Source organism: Plecotus auritus (genome assembly GCF_963455305.1).
Source record: "Plecotus auritus genome assembly, chromosome: 7".
Classification (NCBI taxonomy): domain Eukaryota; kingdom Metazoa; phylum Chordata; class Mammalia; order Chiroptera; family Vespertilionidae; genus Plecotus; species Plecotus auritus.
Genome location: NC_137774.1, coordinates 15,193,061 through 15,212,580, shown reverse-complemented (window position 1 = coordinate 15,212,580; position 19,520 = coordinate 15,193,061). Strand labels below are relative to the sequence as shown.

Here is a 19,520-nt window from a genome sequence, read left to right as displayed (position 1 = left end):
CTTTCGACCAGTTCCCTCACTTGTCTCACCCGGTAAGCTCGCGTTCTTTCCCTTCCACGCCCCGCCCCTCAACTGCCCCATTAGCCAATCATCGGGCTGGTGCTTGCCAGTCCGGGCCAATCCCTAACCCGTTTCCTCTGAGCGGGAAAAGCTCAGAAGCTGCGAGAGAACGAGGTCGGCTAACCGCCCTCTCTCAGCCTTGTCTCTGGGGGGTGGAAGGTAACGGGCCCTGGAGGCAGTTGCCCATTGGCTAGGCAGCGGGCCAATGAAGGGGGTGCAAAGCGAGGGGCGGGTCTCACAGAAGGGGGCGGGCCGGGGCGGTTCGGTGCCGGGTCGCGAGGCGGGGGTCGGCAATATAACGGCCTCTCCCCCCCGACCCTCCTTCCCCGCTCCGAGCCCCCCACCCACGGACCCGCTCCAGGCAGCGCCCGGGGCGGCGGCGGCGGCAGCGGCGGGGTGCGGGCTGAGGGAGCCGGGCCTCGACGCCCCCCCTCACCCCGGTGCCCCAGAAGCTGTAACGAGTCCCGGAGGGGCTGAGGGTCCCATGGAGGTGAGAGGCGGACACCCCTGGCAGCTCCCTCACCCTCCAGGCCTAAGGGAGGGACTTGAGGTAACCTGTGGGGATGGTCAGGGTCTGGGTGGCGACCGGACTTGGAGGATGGCGACCGTGAGAAGAGGCTGAGGAGAAGGCGCGTCCCTAGACGCTATTCTCTGAGGAAGTCGCCTCAGGGCAGGAGAGGGCAGGTCGCTATTGAAGAGCCTCGACGGGGCGCCCAGGCCGCGCCGCGGGAAGGGGCTGAGGGCGCGGCGACAGGTCGAGCGGCGGGCGTGGGGTTCGCGGCGCGGCTGACAGGACTGGCCGGGAGGCCGCGACGCCCGGGCTGCCGCTGCGGCCTCCACATCGGGCGGCGGCGGCGCTGAGGCGATGGTTGGCGGTGTAGGCCAGTCAGGGCAGGCGACTGCCGCGCCACGGACGGCTAGAGGACTGGGAGGGAATCTGAGGGACGCAAGCCCGGGCCCCAAGTTAGTGTCCTCGTCGGGGATTTGGAATTAAGTTAGGCTGTTAGGGGAACGGCCGAGGTGAACAGTAATGCCATTTCAGCCATGGCTTCGCACTGCGTGATGTCTCTCTCTGGTTTCCTATTCCTGCTCGTGCAGCCCAAGGTGGCGTTCCGCGGAGGTGCGAATCGCTGCTGGAACCTCAGTGCCGACACCAGCGGTAGACTAACGGATGTGTTCAGCGGCGTGATGTCCGGCTCCTCTTCCTTCTATGATTGCTACAAAGCGCAGGTGCATTAATCAGCTCTGCCCTGTGTTAGAGGATTTATTCTAATGAGATTCATTTACCTGAGCCGATTCATAGGGGTGTTTAAATTGCTCCAAGTTTAAGACCAGAAAGCCATAACAACATTTCACAGACAAATTTGCAGAATACGTACTTTGCTTTGAAAACAAGTTAAGGAATAAGATTTTTAACTGATTGTTGTTTTCGTCTTGTCTTCAATGATGTCAGAAATGTACGAAAATACATATTTATTTAGTAAGACCTTAAAAATACTTTTCCCCTCAAGCATTTATTGTAAATCCGTACAAACATACTTTTGATAATTTAAAGATGAAATTTTTGTCACTTCTTTATTCTCTGGCTTCAACAGTGTCTTTCAATACTATCTTTTACCTCACCTAAAACATTTAAATTTTGTTAGTCATATTAAATTGGTCTTAGGATAATGTAAGTCATTTTCATTTGAAATTATTTAACCAGGACACCAATGTTGATGTTGTTATACTTTGAATTATAACAATATCCTGAAATAAATTATTTAATCTACACATAGCCTTACAAAGTGTTATGCCCACTGTACAGATTGAGAAACTGAGGCTCAGAAAGCTTAATTTGTGTCCACAGTGACAAAGCCCAAGTGGAACCCAGGTCTTTTCACTGCCAAGACCAGCATTCCACTGCTCTCTATAATGTTGACATCGCTACTAAAATGTACTTGAATTTATTTTTAGTTATCTTAAGTATATCAAGTATATAGCCCTGACCAGCTTGGCTCCGTGGATGGAGCAGTGGCCTGCGGACTGAGGGGTCCCAGGTTCAATTCCGGCCAAGGGCACATGCCTGGGTTGCTGGCTCAATCTCCCGTCGGGGTCGTGCAGGAAGCAGCTGATCAGTGATTCTCTGTCATCATTGATGTTTCTCTCTCTCTCTCATTCTCCCTTCCTCTCTGAAATCAATAAAGAAATATATTTTTTTAAAAAGAAGAATATAAATGGTAAATTTTGTAGTTACCTGGATCTAATTAATATGCCAGCCTCAAGTATTTGCATATTTAATTTCTGTAAATGTTTTAACTGAAAGGGATCCATATATTTAAAGTATAATTATGTTTGAATTCACCACATTACTTTAGTTGCTTGTTTTATCCTGTAATATAAAATTTAAATCAATCTTTAAAAGATTTAACTTTTCTAATACTTAAAATTTATTTTAAAATATGAAATGTACTTGAAAGAATTCCCAAAATATATTTGGTTTCCAGTACTCTTTACCTCATTTGATATTTGAATATGAAAATGCTCTTTTTGTTTAAGCAACTATTTAAAAATTATGAACAGCCCTGGCCCATGCGATCAATGATTAGAGCAACTGCCTGTGCACCCTAAGTTCTCGGGTTCTCCTGTTTGCTTCCCAGTCAAGGGCAAGTACCTGGGTTGCAGGTTTGATCCCTACCCCTTGTGCTGGAGACAACCAATTGATGCTGATGCGTCTCTCTCACATCATGTCTCTCGCCCTCCCCCCTCCCTTTCACTCTCTGTATCAATGGAAAAATATCCTCCATTAAAAAAAAAAGATGGACAATTACTTATGGCACTTTGGATACTTCACACCTGAAAAAGAGTTAAGGTGGGCCTATGATAAAAACTTCAGAACTAAAGGAATAAAGTTATGAAAGGTTCTAAAGATAAAAGTTACTAACATCTAGAAAGATAGTTTTTAGTGGCACTCTTAGCAAAATGGTTGTAAAATATTTGAGATTCTTGAAGATGGATAATTGGGAGGTATTTTCATATTTTATTAAAGTATAAACTCAGTATTGTATGTTTAAAATTATTTCAATTATGTCTATAAAAACAATTTAGGAATAGAGGAATGCTTTATGTCTTCTCTTTTTATGTAAATTTTTTTCAAATAGGTTTTTATTGATTTGAGAGAGAGAGAGAGGAAGGGAGAAAGGAGAGAGACAGAAAAATGATGAGAGAACCATTAATTGGCCTCCTATACAAGCCTGGTGACCTCTGGGTTCATGGGACATGCCCAACCACCTGAGCCACACTGGCCAGAGCAATGTAAATTTTGCTTAAGAGAGTAAAAGCAGCCCTGGTTGCCCTAGCCAGTTGCTCAGTGATTAGAACATCCACCTTCGGACTGAAGGGTCATGGGTTCAATTTCCAGTCAAGGGCAGTACCTCAGTTGCAGGTTCCCCAGCCCAGTAAGGGCGCATGGAGGAGACAACCAATCAATGTTTCTTTTTCTCTCCCCCTCCTCCCTCCCACACTCTCTAGAAATCAATGGGGAAAATATCCTAAAATATATCCCTGGGTGAGGATTTTTAAAAAAAGGGAATAAAAGCAATTAGAAAATAATTTTAGTCAGGATTATATTCTTCTGTATTTGTAAGTACAGAGTGGGACAAAAGTAGGTTTACAGTTGTTTATATGGAAAATAATATAATAATAATACAAGAATAAACTCTGTGTTTTGCATACTCACAACGGTAAACCTACATTTGCCCCAGCTTGTATAAAAAAATCATTTCTACTGTGTTATACCTGGATATTTGTAGTCATTATATCTCAGGTTTTATTAGTTCCTTATTTGGAGAGTTAAAAATTGTGAACCTATACTTTCAGACTTCTTTAAAGCAGCATTTTCTAGAATAAAATGCATCTAAGTGTTTAATCTTTGCCCTAGCCAGTTTGCTCAGTGGATAGAGCCTCGGCCTGTGGACCAAAGGGTCCCGGGTTTGATTCCGGTCAAGGGCACATACCTCGGTTGCAGGCTCCTCCGGGCTCATGCAGGAGACAATCAATGTATTTCTCTCACATGGTTTTTTCTCTCTGTCTTTTCCTCTCTCTTCCACTCTCTCTAAAAATCAATGGAAAAATATCCTCGGGTGAGGATATATATATATACATATATATATATGTTTAATCTTTTATTATTATATTCATTCTATAATACTATTTCAAATATTTTAAATTATTTTTACTGCTCAATTGTTTTTGGAAGGAGACAGGATTTTAAATCATTAAAATCTTAAAATTTAAACTTTCACCTCATTTACTCAGAGTTCATTATAGAAATGTTCACGCAAAAAAGAAAAATTAACTGCCATTTTTCTCCTAATTGTAGTAATATCTAAATTTTCTAAAGAGATCATAATATTTTATATATCATCACATTTTTATAATATCTCTTAGAAATAAAAACGAGACTGAAAATTAAAGATACTGTTTTAAAATGCCCTAGAGCCAGTTTTCTCAATGGGTAGAGCATCGGTCTGTGGACTGAAGGGTCCTGGGTTCAATTCCATGTTCAGGAGGCAACAAATTGATGTGTGTCTTTCACATCAATGTTTCTCTGTCTCTTTCTCTACCCCTCCCTTCCACTCTCTCTAAAAATCACTGGGAAAATATCCTTGGGTGAGTTTAACCAAAAAGAAAATAAAAAAGAAAATGCCCTAGAATAAGAGTAAGAAGGCCTTGAGTTTAGGTTTTAGTTTTGTCACCTTGGGCTCGGTAACTTGTAGCCTCAGTTTTCTTATTTTTCTATTTTAATAGAATACCCATGTCACAGGATTGACTGAATACAAGAATATATATGAAGTTTGTTTGAAATTCTATATAAATGTACATTAACTTTTTTAAAAAATTGGGAACATTAAGACTTTTGTAAGTGATATGTGAAATATAACATTGCTAGTGTCCACATTATGTCCAACAAATTAAAACTACAATAATTATAGGTGTTTTAGACTAGGTATAAGCAACAAGTACCCCCAGGGGTCAGATTAGAACTGCCAAGTGCCTGTTTTTTGTTTTAAAAAAACAACAACATTTATTGGAATACAGCTGTGTGCATTTGCTTTCATGTTGTCTATCTATCGTTGTTTCCTTTGTTCTTTCCTTCTTTTTTTTTTTTTTTTTTTTTTTTTTTGTAACCCTCATCCACAGATATTGTTTTTCCCCATTGATTTTTAGAGAGATTGGGAGGGGGAGAGAGACAGACAGACAGCCAGCCCTGGGATCGAACCTGCAATCTATGTACCTGCCCTTGACCAGGAATTGAACCTGCAAACCAGCCAGGGCTATCTATGGTTGCTTAAAGAGACCTTAACAGTCAGTAAACCCTAGTACTTATTATCTGGCTCTTTACAGAAAAAAAATTTGCCAATCCCTAGTATAAAGTAAGCTTAAATGGCTAAGTCTAGACTTGATTTTGTCTCCCAACTCTTATGCATGTGTTATTTCCTCCTATTTCTTACTATACCACTAATATTCTGTAATAAATGTAGTTTTAATATGGCTGATACATAAGCATTTCTTTAAAATTTCAGAGTGAAGACAATGTTGACCTAAGGCAGACCTATACTCCACTTTCTTCATCAACTGAATATGCAAGTTCTGTAGATTCTTCAGTTTTCTATGCACCGTGGTCTACTTATGGAGATGATATTAAGCAGCCTTCTAATTCTCAGATTAATGTAAAGAACAGGTAAATTAATTGTATTTTTCAGGCTAAATAAAGTGTTTAAGTTTGATTACATGGGAACCCAATTGTATTAGCTCTTTGTTCCCTATATCAGCATTTTAATTTTATGTTATTAATTTTTGTTATGACATAATTTTGTGTTTATCAAACTTTTAGGAAACCCTAAACTGGCCAGTTATCTTATACTAGAGGCCTGGTGCACAAAATTCGTACATGGGGGGGGGTGTCCCTCAGCCCAGCCTGCACCCTCTCCAATCTGGGACCCCTTGAGTGATGTCCGACCATCCGTTTAGGCCTGATCCGGCTGGGATTGGGCCTAAACAGGCAGTTGGACCTCCCTCTCACAATCCAGGGCTGCTGGCTCCCAACTGCTTGCCTGCCTCTGCCTGATTGCCCCTAACCACTTCTGCCTGCCAGCCTGATCACCCCCTAACTACTCCACTGCCAGCCTGATCAACGCCTAACTGCTCCCCAACCGGCCCGATTGCCCCTAACTGCCCTCCCCTGCCGGCCTGGTCACCCCTAACTGCCCTCCCCTGCCGGCCTGGTCACCCCTAACTGCCCTCCCCTGCTGGCCTGGTCACCCCTGACTGCCCTCTCCTGCAGGCCTATCCCCCCCCGACTGCCCTCCCCTGCTGGCCTGGTCCCCCCAACTGCCCTCCCCTGCAGTCCTGGGTCCCCCCGAACTGCCCTCCCTTGCTGGCCTGGTCTCCCACAACTGCCCTCCCCTGCAGGCCTGGGTCCCCCCAAACTGCCCTCCCTTGCTGGCCTGGTCTCCCACAACTGCCCTCCCCTGCCAGCCATCTTGTGGTGGCCATCTTGTGTCCACATGGGGGCAGCCATCTTGTGTCTTGGAGTGATGGTCAATTTGCATATCACTCTTTTATTAGATAGGATAATAAAAGCCCAGCAACCATAACAGCAGAACAACCACTCGGCCAATCACTATGAGGTGCACTGACCACCTCTTGGTCCCTTTCCCCAGCTGGCCGGCAGGCTCCCATTGCCTGGTGGCGAATGGGGAACTGGGGTGGGTGGTGGGGGTGGGGGTGGTGGTGGGGGGGGACTGGTGAGTAAGTGGAACAGCCGGCCTCTTGATCCCTCCCCCTGGCCAGCAGGCTCCAATCTCTCGATGGCGAATGGTGACCTCAGGGGTGGGTGGCGGGGGATACGGGTAGCGCCAGGCCAAGGCCCCAGCCCCGCCAGTAGCCCCACACACAGAGGGCGACCCACAGCAGGGGCAGGGCCACGGCCATGATCAGGTGGGACCAGCAGACCTCTTGGTCCCTCCCCCATTTCCTCCCCCCAAGCCATCAGGTTCTGATCACCCAATGGCAAACTGGGAACCTGGGGTGGCTGCTGACAACTGGGGGAGATGGCCCTGATCACAGGCTAGGCCTAGGGATGGTACCCATGCACAAATTTCATGGGCTGGGCCTCTAGTGTATATATAATTTTAGCTTATTGCTATTTTGTATTCATTAGAGGCAATCTTTAGTGACTAGATCTTAAGTTCCTCTTTTGAAAGATATATAAATGAATTACAATTTTTAGATCTGTTTTTTTATCCATTCTAAATTTTCAGTAATTTCTTCCTTCACAAGTACTCAATAAACAAGATTTTTATCCAATATAAGAGACTTTTAAATTTTTTTATCCTCACCCGAGGATATGTTTATTGATTTTAGAGAAAGAGGAAGGAAGACAGAGAAACATCCTTGGGTTGCCTCCCAGTGCACCCTGACCAGGGATCAAACCCGAAACCTAAGTATGTGCCTTACCCAGGAATAAAACCCTCAACCTTTTGATTTATGAGATGATGCTCCAATCACTGGGCCACCTGGCCAGGGCTTAATTATTTTTCTATGCAATTCCACAAATAAGGGCCTACTCTGTGCCTGATTCTTTCCCAGTGGAGATATTAGCATTAACATGGCAAATATTTATCCCTGCCTTTATACATTTTACAATACTGATGATAACTTGACAGGCACTACAAGTATAGTGAGGTTAAAAAGAGAAAGTATAGGATATTATAGGAGCCTAATGCAAAGAGAAGCCTAGGTGGAGTGACATCTACCTTTATTTTAATTACATATAGGGGAGCAGTTGATAGAAAATGATGCATCTTTAGTTTAAGCAGAAAATAATTATTTTTTCAATAATATTAGTTAAAAAATTATTAAAATTTTTAAATATGTGGTAAGTTCTCTATAAAATAGTGATTTTATTAGAAAGATTATATAATTTATAATTCTATCAAAACATTTTTAACTTGATATGTGTTCATTAAAAAAATTAAAACTTTACAAAAATATATAAAGAAAATCAGAAATCCACCTTAACCCTGTCTTCACACCTCCCAATAACAACTATTAATAGTTTATTATATATTACATTGAATATTTTTAGATATATACTAATACATTATTATATAAAAAGCTTTATATTGAATATTTGTGAAACAACATGATATAGTGGAAAAAGACCATTTGTTTAGCAAGTAGAAGTTTGGCAAGTCATAAATCCTTGCAAAATAGGTTTCTTTTTTCATTTTTTCTTTTCTTCATATATGTTTATTGATTTCAGAGAGGAAGGGAGAGGGAGAGAGAGAAACATCAATAATGAGAGAGAATCATGGATTGGCTGCCTCCTGCACACCCCACACTGTGGATTGAGCCTGCAACCTGGACATGTGCCCTTGACTGGAATCAAATCCAGGATCCTGAATCAAATCCAGGATCTGGAATCGAACACAGTACAGTACCAAGCATCATAAGTCGATCTGCAGGCCGACGCTCTATCCACTGAACCAAACTGGCTAGAGCTGTTTCTTTTTTAAAAATATGTTTTTATTGATTTGAGACAGAGAGGAAGGGAGAAGGATAGAGAGATAGAAACATCAATGAGAGAGAAATATAATCCATCTGCTGCCTCCTGCACTCCCCCTACTGGGGATTAAGCCCTGACTGGGAATCAAACCAGTGACCTCTAATACACTTTTCTTTTAATATATTTTTATTTATTTCAGAAAGGAAGGGAGAGGGAGAGAGAGATAGAAACATCAATGATGAGAGAGAATCATTGATCGGCCGCCTCCTGCACGCCCCCTACTGGGGATCGAGCCCACAACCTGGGCATGTGCCCTGATCAGAATGGAACCAGAGGACCCCTCAATCTGCAGACTGACGCTCTATCCACTGAGCCAAACTGGCTAGGGCTAATACAAGTTTCTTAATATCTCAAATGATCATTCATTCAACAGCTGAATGATTATTAGTACTTGCCCATCTTATGTTAAGAAGATCAATGAAATGTTTTGAGTGTTATGAAAATATAAGGTATTTTTATTTTTAAAATGCCCTAATACTATTAAATGTTAGAAACAAAATATGAGAAAACAAGAAGTTACAATTTAAAAAAACATATTACTGCCGAAACCAGTTTGGCTCAGTGAATAGAGCATCGGTCTGCGGACTGAAAGGTCCCAGGTTCGATTCCGGTCAAGGGCACGTACCTTGGTTGCGGGCACATCCCCAGTAGGGAGTGTGCAGGAGGCAGCTGATCGATGTTTCTCTCTCATCGATGTTTCTAGCTCTCTATCCCTCTCCTCTCTCTTCCTTTCTGTAAAAAAAATTAATAAAATATATTTAAAAAAAAAAGATTTTAAAAAACATATTACTTCTAGGAACAAATTACCCAAAATCCATAGAGGGTAAAAATGCACCAATTTTTCATCTACTTATGGTTTTTACATTTTGTATTATTTTATTTTATTTTATTTTTAAAAATATATATATTTTATTGATTTTTTACAGAGAGGAAGGAAGAGGGATAGAGAGTTAGAAACATCGATGAGAGAGAAACATCGATCAGCTGCCTCCTGCACACCTCCTACTGGGGATGTGCCCGCAACCAAGTTACGTGCCCTTGACCGGAATCGAACCCGGGACTCCTCGGTCCACAGGCTGACGCTCTATCCACTGAGCCAAACCGGTTTTGGCACATTTTGTATTATTTAGACAGTGTTGGTCACCAGGTAGCATTTCAGGTACATGGAACTCTAGTCACTTCTTTGGCAAGGATTTAGAGATAGCCCCCAAGTTTGTTACATTTAAGGGACAAGTGCAATAGTGCTGTGTTATCTAGGATGACCATATCACATTTTACTTTATATTCCAATATAAAGAGACACAAAAATCAAGCAACAGGTTCACATGGTTTTCAAATTACAAATGAAAAGTCTGAGTAAGTGTTGATGGGAAGGATGTATAATAGGATCGAATATGCTTTCAGGAGCAGCCACAGTACAGTACCAAGCATCATAAGTCAGAGATTTGTATTTTGGTCACCTAAAATGAATTGTGTTTTGGAGAAATAAGAGGTAAGCATACATTGTGAACTAGACATAGGATTTGAAATGAAGGAGAAATATTTATGTAACATAGTAAGCTAAAGTGGAAATTATTCTTGAGTTCTTGTTTCTTCTTTATTTAAAATTATGGTATAGATTCAATTGAAATATTTTATAGAAAATAATGGTAGGATAAATCTAGAAATAGAAATAAATATATTTCAGTGTGAGTAAAATTTGTCGTGTAATATTTATTTTTTAGGATTCAAACAGAAAGAAATGACTATGGCAGTGAAACAGACTTATATGGACTTGTATCTAACATTTTGGAAGAACAAGATAAGTCACAGCCATATTTTGCTGACGGGTTAGTATATCATATAAACTATACATTGTATAGTGAGCTTTTAAATTCACATAGAAGATGGCGCAAAAGTAGATTTACAGTTGTGAGTACACGAAACATGGTTTATTCTTGCTATTATTAATTATTGTATTATTTTCCATGCAAACAACTGTAAACCTGTACACTAGATTATCCTATTAACTATTTTTAGTTAATAGAGGATCATCTAAGAGTAGACTTCTTAATTCACATACTTGTTTTTAGGAATTGATTTTGCTGAGATCGTTGCATACAATTAAAAGTTTCAATCTAAGGTTTAATTTGCTATTAAGAACTTTCATTTGGAAAATTATTCTTGCATAATTGAGCTATTTCCCTTGAGTTCATGAGCTAAAGTGTAGCTTAAAGAATATAAATTCCAAGGTATATATATATATATCTCAAAGAATAAAACTAGCATTTCTCCTGTGCAGAAATGCATATAGATTTTATTCATTTGGTAAAAATTTTTTAAATATACATTGTTTTATTTGGGTATGGAAGCCATATTACCCAAATGCTTTATTTCATAAATAGGGAAATATGCAGCACATATGTAAACAAATAAAATATTTTAATTTCAATAATAGTTTCAACAAAACACATCCTTTTTCATTGAAAAAACTGTGGTCAACAACACTTTGTATTATGTAATAACCTAATTAAAGGAAAAACTTAACTTTGTTTTCTGTTTACTATAGATAAAATATTATGTAAGACTATGCAGTCATCAGCCTCAGGCCTTAGTTAATGCCTCTTGGAAAAGATATATTAAGATTAAAATACATATTTATATAGCACATTTCAAGCAATAGAGAATTATTTGAATGTAATGGTAGCATATAAGACAAAGTTGAAAAGGATTGGAGAACGGGGAGGTGGGCGAGATAAATGTTTTTGAAAACCTTTCCTACCTTTTCCACTAAGGACATAAAATCTTTTAAAGTCTAAATTGTAATTAAATATATTTACTTGTTCTAGGACCTGCTCCTCCAATTTAAAGTCAGTTTGGCCAGTGAACACAAGCAGATTTGCAGATCACCATGACCTGTTAACAGAAACCAAAAGGCCAATAGATACAGCCATCTCTCAGCAAGCTTTTTATACTGGTGAATCTGTGTCAGCAGTGGAAAAGCAATACCTGCATAATAGTAATCTCACACCACAACAAAAAATAGATGAACTTTATCATGGATTTACTGGTTTAGACCTTGAAGAACAATGGATGTACCCCTCACGAAGTGATCATTCTAATTGTTACAATATTCAGACAAATGATACAGCTAAGACAACATTCCAAGAATATCCATTTGTCAAAAACTGTTTTACACCACAAGCTGGCCTCTCTGAGGTCATGAAAGAATCAGGAGCTGATACTTACCCTTATGGAAGAGAGAAAATGTGTGTTAAAAGTCTTGAAGCGCCATTACAGCAAAAAAGAGCAGAGATATTTCTTTCCCAGTTTAATAGATACAATGAAAGTGCAGATTATTGTAGATACCCAGAATATGCTCATCCTAATAAGGCTAAACTTACTAAGTGTTCGAATTTTAGTGTCCAAGATAGTAAAAAATTAGCCAATGGCACACCTGAAACACCAACTGTAGAAGCAGACAGCTACACAAAGTTATTCCAGGTTAAACCAGCAAATCAGAAAAAAATGGAAGAGACAATACCTGACCAGCAGAATTTCACATTTCCAAAAACTACACCACACCTGACAGAAAAACAGTTTGCAAAGGAAGCAGCGTTCACTGCTGATTTTGGCTTAAAATCAGAATATGGACTAAAACCTCATACAGTTTGTCCAGCTAATGATTTTGCTAATGTCACAGAAAAGCAACAGTTTGCTAAAGCTGACCCCCCAAATTCTGAGTATTTTAAATCAGTTACTTTATTGTCAAACTCAGCAACATCTTCAGGAGGTATCAACTTAAATAGGCCAACTTGGATGAATGTCCACACAAAAAGTAACACTCCTATTCCTTATCGAAATCAAGGTAACTTGATGAAATTAAATAGTCATTTAAATGCAGCTTCAAAAGGTTCTAACCATTCTTCAGATTTCCCCCAACTATCATCCACAAATTTAACTCCAAATAGCAATTTGTTTCAGAAGTATTGCCAAGAAAACGCTTCAGCATTTTCTAGTTTTGATTTCAATTATAATGGTGCAGAAAGAATTCAATCTGTCAATCACATGGAAGGACTGACAAAGACTGCAGAAGAAAATCTCTTTGAATTGGTTACAGATAAAAAAATAAAGCAGCCAAATGGATTTTGTGATAATTACTCAGTTCAGCAATTTGGGATCATTGAAAATGTAAACAAACATAATTTTCAAACTAAGCCTCAGAGTGGACATTATGATCCTGAGGAAGGTGCAAAGCATTTAGATGGATTATCTCAAAATACATATCAAGATCTGTTGGAGGCACAGAGTCATTTTAATAGCCACAGACAGGGAAGTGGAGATAACAATATTAATAGCCGTGTAAATCGCACACAGGCGTCATGCTTTTCTAATTATATGATGGGAGATTTAAGACATAATCAGAGTTTTCAACAACTTGGTTCAAATGGGTTTCCCCTAAGATCCACCCACCCATTTGGCCATTCAGTTGTTCCACTCTTGGATTCCTATGATTTGTTTTCTTATGATGACTTAAGCCACTTATACCCTTATTTTAATGATATGATGTATGGTGATAATTCCTTTTCTGGTTTTGTGCCAACTTTTGGATTTCCAAGACCAATTAAAACCCGTAGTGGACCAGCCAGTGAACTTCATATTCGTCTGGAAGAATGCTATGAACAATGGAGAGCATTAGAAAAGGAGAGAAAAAAGGTAACACAAAGCTATCCAGTTAGGAGTAACTTAGTATGTCCCCTACATCTTTTGTTTATCTTAGTGTGCTTTGAGTACTTGCTTTATTTCTAAGCTGAATTCTTCTCTAATGGGTAGTATTTGTTAAATCCATGACTATAAGGAATTAAGTGATTTAAAGACAAAAAAGTTGGGAGTGGGAGGAATGGAGACATCTGTAATAGTGACGCCAATAAAAATAAAGCTTAAAATAAATATGTAAAGAATAAAAATTAAAAAGTTTGGGGTTAAAAAGAATTGTTACTTATGTAAAGTTTATTTTGCCAATGAAGTAGACTTTCTTCTTAATGGGTTAAAAGTTAATTTCTTTTAATTTTTAAAGTATTAAACTGTTGGAGTATCCAGGTATTTTATTTGTATTAAGTATGACAGAAAAATACTGTGGTTTGTATTTGTTGCCTTTTGATACCGAAACGAATTATTTAAAGGAGTAATTTTCAGTTTTTTGCTTAGGCCTAAGAAAAATATTACTATTGAATCATATTTGGGAAATTCATCATCTAAAAATTACATAACTTTTTTACAGACTGAATTGGCCCTTGCCAAGAATTACCCAGGAAAAAAAGTATCCAGTACTAACAATACTCCAATTCCAAGGCTGACTTCCAACCCATCTAGAGTTGATCGCTTAATTGTGGATGAACTTCGAGAACAAGCCAGGGTAAGTTATAAAAACTTCCAATAGTATACTTTTAAATTGCTTGATAAATTCTTATAACATTTCAGTAAGTTAGAATTCTAAAGGATTTTTAAATCACACTTATGTGTAACTCTCTGAAGTATATTCTTTTCCATGTTTGGTCCTAGAACTGATTAATATTTAGGAAAGGGAAAATAGCCCCACTCAATTATTTAAAGCTAGTTTTAATAACTTAAATGGTTCCTCTTCAAACCCAAACTGGCAGTGGAGCTAATCAACAGAAAGAATTTTTTAAAAACAAAACCATTTTGAATATTATTTACAGGGAAAGTCCCATTTCTTAGTCACAAACATTTGTTTTCTAGCTTGATGAACAAGCTGTGCTTGCATTATACAGGATGATAAATTAATAGGGAATTACCATATTTCATTTCTTAAACCTGTATTAAGTTATTCAACAAATAAGTATACACAGCAGTGTATTAAATACTGATAAACTGATGTATGTAGGTATGCATACTTTTATACATTAGCCTTGTTTGGGGAAAGTAGTATGTCACTTCAAATAAAATGTATAAAATACTGATATTAAGTCCTTTTGTAATTTAAGAAATGATTGTTCCTATTATCTCTTGTAATTTCAGGATTTTCTAATCAACTTTACTAGAGTAAGATAATTTTTTTTCTTTTTTGATATTCCTCTCTTTAAAAGTCTCAGCTTTCTAAGTAAAATCTGATGAAGATTCCTGAGAAAAAGCATGCAAGGAAATAGGTTGCTTCTATGATTGAGTGAAAGCCACTTTAGGAATTAGAAAAATCAACATAAGCCTGTTTTATTGAACATCAGCTTCTTACTTTGTACCATGCTGCCTTTAAAATATAGATATGAACTATTTCAGTGGAAAATATTGATTTTTACCTAGCTTTCAGCCTAGGTCAGTTGAGATTCTTTTATCAAATTTGTAAATTTGGCCCTAGCCAGTTTGGCTCAGTGTATAGAGCACCGGCCTTCGGACTGAAGGGTCCCAGGTTCAATTCTGGTCAAGGGCACATGCCCAGGTTGTGGGCTCAATCCCCAGTGGGGGGCATGCAGGAGGCAGCCAATCAATGATTCTCTTATCACTGATGTTTCTATCTCTCTCTCCCTCTTCCTTCCTCTCTGAAATCAATAAAAAATATATATTTTTTAAAATTCATACAATGGAATTTATCAATGTGTATAGTCAAATACTGACATGGATTACAGCCAGATGTTAATAAAAACTTCAGTCTTTTATTATATTTTCTTAATACCATTCCAAGTTAAAACTCCTTTTTCTCAGTAATACATTTCTCAGCAATAAATCAAAGGATTACAAACTGTGGTTGTTAAGAAATATACTTTTACCAGCTTTTTTAAAAAATATATATATTTTAAATTGATTTCAGAGAGGAAGGGAGAGGGAAAGAGAGATAGAAACATCAATAATGAAAGTCCCCCACTGGGGACTGAGCCCACAATCCAGGCATGTGCCATTGACCAGAATTGAACCCAGGATCCTTCAGTCCACAGGCCGACGCTCCATCCATTAAGCCAAACCAGCTAGGGCTTACCAGCTTTGGTAATGTGTCACATTAAGTTAGAAGGTTATGTTTATAGCTGCCATAATTTTTTTATCTATATTTAGCAACATCCAATCTAATAAAGAGAGTAATATGCAAATTGACCATCATTCCCACACACAAGATGGCTGCCCCCATGTGGTCAAAGATGCCTGCCCCCATGTGGACACAAGATGGCCACCACAAGATGGCCAGCAGGGGAGGGCAGTTGGGAGGGACCAGGCCTGCAGGGGAGGGCAGTGGGGGGTGATCAAGCCTGAGGGGAGGGCAGTTAGGGGTGACCAGGCCTGCAGGGGAGGGCAGTTGGGGCAAACAGGCTGGCAGGGGAGCAGGTAGGCATCAATCAGGCTGGCAGGAGAGTGGTTAGGGGGTGATCAGGCTGGCAGGCAGAAGCGGTTAGGGGCAATCAGGAAGGCAGGCAGGTGAGCAGTTGGGAGCCAGCAGTCCTGGATTGTGAGAGGGATGTCCAACTGCCCATTTAGGCCCAGGCCTAAATGAGCAGTCGGACATCCCTTGAGGGGTCCCAGATTGGAGAGGGTGCAGGCTGGGCTGAGGAACACACACCCCCCCCGTGCACGAATTTTGTGCACCGGGCCTCTAGTTAGAGCAATAATATACAAAGGGAAAAAATATTTTCACATGTACTATTTTCTAGTATGCTAGTTTTATAGAATTCTGAAAATAAATCTTTTTAAAGTTTATTAAAAATCACCAGTGCAAATTTCTTTTTTACATTTATCACTTATTCAAAGTGATTGTCTTATTTAAAAAATATGTAATTGAAAGTTCATTGGAATATTTTATATTAAGAAACTTGATAGGAATGTGAGGGTAGAGGCATTGATTTAGGTGCCTTCAGCTTCTTGAGAGGTATTTTACTACTCTTCCCAATCACTGAACACCAAGTGCTTATGTGAATTTTAAAGATTTTTAAAATTGATTTTTGGAAAGAGTAAGGGAGAGGGAGAGAAACATCGACTGGCTGCCTCCTGCACGCCCCTCATCGGGATCAAACCTGCAACCCTGGGCTTGTGCCCTGACTGGAAAACAAACCTGTAATCCTTCCGTGTACAGGACAACACCCAACCAACAGCCACACTGGCCAAGGCAGTTTTAAATCATTTAGTTCCCAAGGGCAGTTATTCAAAAAGTTCTCTTTCCTCACACCTTCCAAGGTTAGAATTTGGCAAAGAAGTTAGGAATATGAAACATACTCCCCTTACTGATCTAATATACCAGTGCCCTTTTAAAAGTGTAATTAACCACGCCGAAACTGGTTTGGCTCAGTGGATAGAGCGTCGGCCTGCGGACTGAAAGGTCCCAGGTTCGATTCTGGTCAAGGGCATGTACCTTGGTTGTGGGCATGTCCCCAGTAGGGGGTGTGCAGGAGGCAGCTGATCGATGTTTCTAACTCTCTATCCCTCTCCCTTCCTCTCTGTAAAAAATCAATAAAATATATTTTAAAAAAATAAATAAAAATAAAATAAAAGTGTAATTAACCACAAGATTGAGAAATTTCCTAATTTTTCTTAGCAGTTCTGATAATTATAAGATTTTTTTTTATTATTTCAATATAATTTAAGTCAACATTTTCTGGATTATGGATTCTTTAAAACTGCCACTAGCTCAGTACCATTATCTGAATGTTTCTGATTTCCAAAAGGAGAACACTGGAGGCCCATAAAGGACTTGAAGTGAGGATTAATCAGTCTAGGATTTCTCCCTTTTAGCTTATTTTTTTCCCCTTTAGATTACAGTACCTCCTAATAACACTATTTGCCAAAAACAGTGTTGGATCATGTATTTGCACTTCCTGTTAATGACATGGGAATGTTATAAGATTTGACTTTTCCACTGTTTATTCCCATTAACTGATTACCTAAAAAGCTTTTACAATTAACAAATACAAGTAGGCACAAAAGACAGACTTTCCATCTTTGTTACCCCCAATATGGTGTCAGGACATAATAAGCATTCAATTATTTATTGAATGACTATTATTACTCTCATGTCTATTCTGTTTTTTTGAAGATTTGTTTTTAAGTTAATGACAGGGCAATGTGGTTACATGCCTTATCAAAATTTAAAATCTTTCCCTCAGGTTGTAACTTTACTAGGCAAGATGGAACGTCTTCGAAGCTCTCCCCTTCATGCCAATATCTCTACTGCTCTTGATAGACACTTGGAGTCCATTCACATTGTACAGTCACGTAGAAAGGATGAAATTGTTAATGCTTCAAATCGTCAAAAGCAAGGAGTTCCTAGATGCCAAGATGACAGAGGTACAAATATTAATGCATATTATTTTGATAAGGCAATGAGATCATTTGAATGTTAATAGAATTCTGACCTTTAACCTTAGAATCTGATTTTAAGATTTCACTTATCTAAAGAATAAATTGGTAAAGATGCCCACATAATCTACTCCAAAAGTACCTTGATCTGTTTTGTTAACTTGATCCACTTAATTATAATTCCATCAAAGTCTGTGTTCTACCAAAAGCATAGTCATCATACAAGTAAGAATAAAGTGTCAACACTTTTAAGTACGTATTAAGTCAAGAACTTGGGTTAACTCAGTCAACAGAGTGGTTTGCCGCTCTGTTGACTGAGTTTGCTGACCACTGACCTAGACTCTCAATTCCAATAATTACAGGCTGTTGTTGTTCCTTGTGATTAAGCCCCTATCCCAGTGGTTGGCAAACTCATTAGTCAACAGAGCAGCAAACCGCGGCTCGGCTCACAAGCCACTGTTTGCTGACCACTGACTTAGTCAATACCTACCCTTCTTTTATAAAAATTACTAGAAGCCCAGTGCATGAAATTTGTGCACAGCTAGGGTCCCTAAGCCTGGCCAGTGATCAAGGCCGATCGGGGCCTTCCTTGTTCCACGCCGCACCCTGGTGGTCAGCACACATCATAGCGAGTGATCAAACTCCCGAGGGGACACTCTGCATATTAGCCTTTTATATATATAGATGATGTTTGATCATGTAGTAGCTCAGCACTGGGCTTTAAGAGGTAAGGGAAACTTAAAATGGTATCTAATGTGAACTGACTCTAAATGTTTCTTTTACAGATGTTTTTGCCCTTGCTGCAGCAATTAAAGAGATGTGTGTGGCTACTCGGAAGGCACGCACTACTTTGTGGTGTGCACTGCAGATGACCTTGCCTAAAACAGCCAATACAACTGGCCAAACAGATGTGGAAAAGGCTTTACAAGATATAGTAAACTGTGAAGATAAAGTCCATGAAAGCATAAATAGTAGCAATCCAATGAATCAGAGAGGTGACACAAATAAACATTAAGGAAATCCCAGCAGAAATAAAAAGCTAATAAGTAAATGTATCAAGACATGCTCAACAATTGTAATGAACTTGTCAAACTTGAAAATTTCAATGCATTTTTTCAGACTTAGAGTTTAATACCTTAATGAAGTCTAACTTCAATTTAAAAATCTATTTGGAATGAATCAAATATATTTTAAAGTGAACTCAAAGGGAAAGTTGACTACTCAGAATTCTGAGTAGTCGAAGATGAGTTTAAGTAAATTAAATATTTCCTAACAGCTAAAATATTGCTTAAACCTATTCTGCAGTACAGGTAAATGCAAATGTGAAATTCTTCTAGAAGATAAGTTTCATTTAGGTCTGCCTTAGTAAGTATAATTCCAAATAATGAATCTAAATGACTGTAACCCAATTATGGCTACAGTCTAGTAACCAAGACAAGTTTTGATTGTGATTTAAGTGTTTTCCTTACAAAACTGGATAATACCTAGGAAACAGAGGAAAACAAGAATGAACCCAATATTCATGTAAAATTTTAATATTTAAACTACTACCATATTTATAATTTGAAATCTTAGTACC

General features: G+C 39.1%; 1 protein-coding gene across 1 annotated transcript; it reads left to right on the top strand.

Moving 5' to 3' along the window:
• Positions 1–544: 544 nt before the first annotated feature.
• MEIOC (meiosis specific with coiled-coil domain) lies at positions 545–18,956 on the top strand (the record flags this gene model as incomplete). The annotated part of the gene is made up of 8 exons (XM_080682536.1): positions 545–610; positions 1,159–1,290; positions 5,625–5,782; positions 10,396–10,500; positions 11,500–13,366; positions 13,932–14,066; positions 17,749–17,929; positions 18,727–18,956. The coding sequence occupies 8 exons, from the start codon at positions 545–547 to the stop codon at positions 18,954–18,956; spliced, it is 2,874 nt and encodes a 957-aa protein (XP_080538662.1).
• Positions 18,957–19,520: the final 564 nt, after the last annotated feature.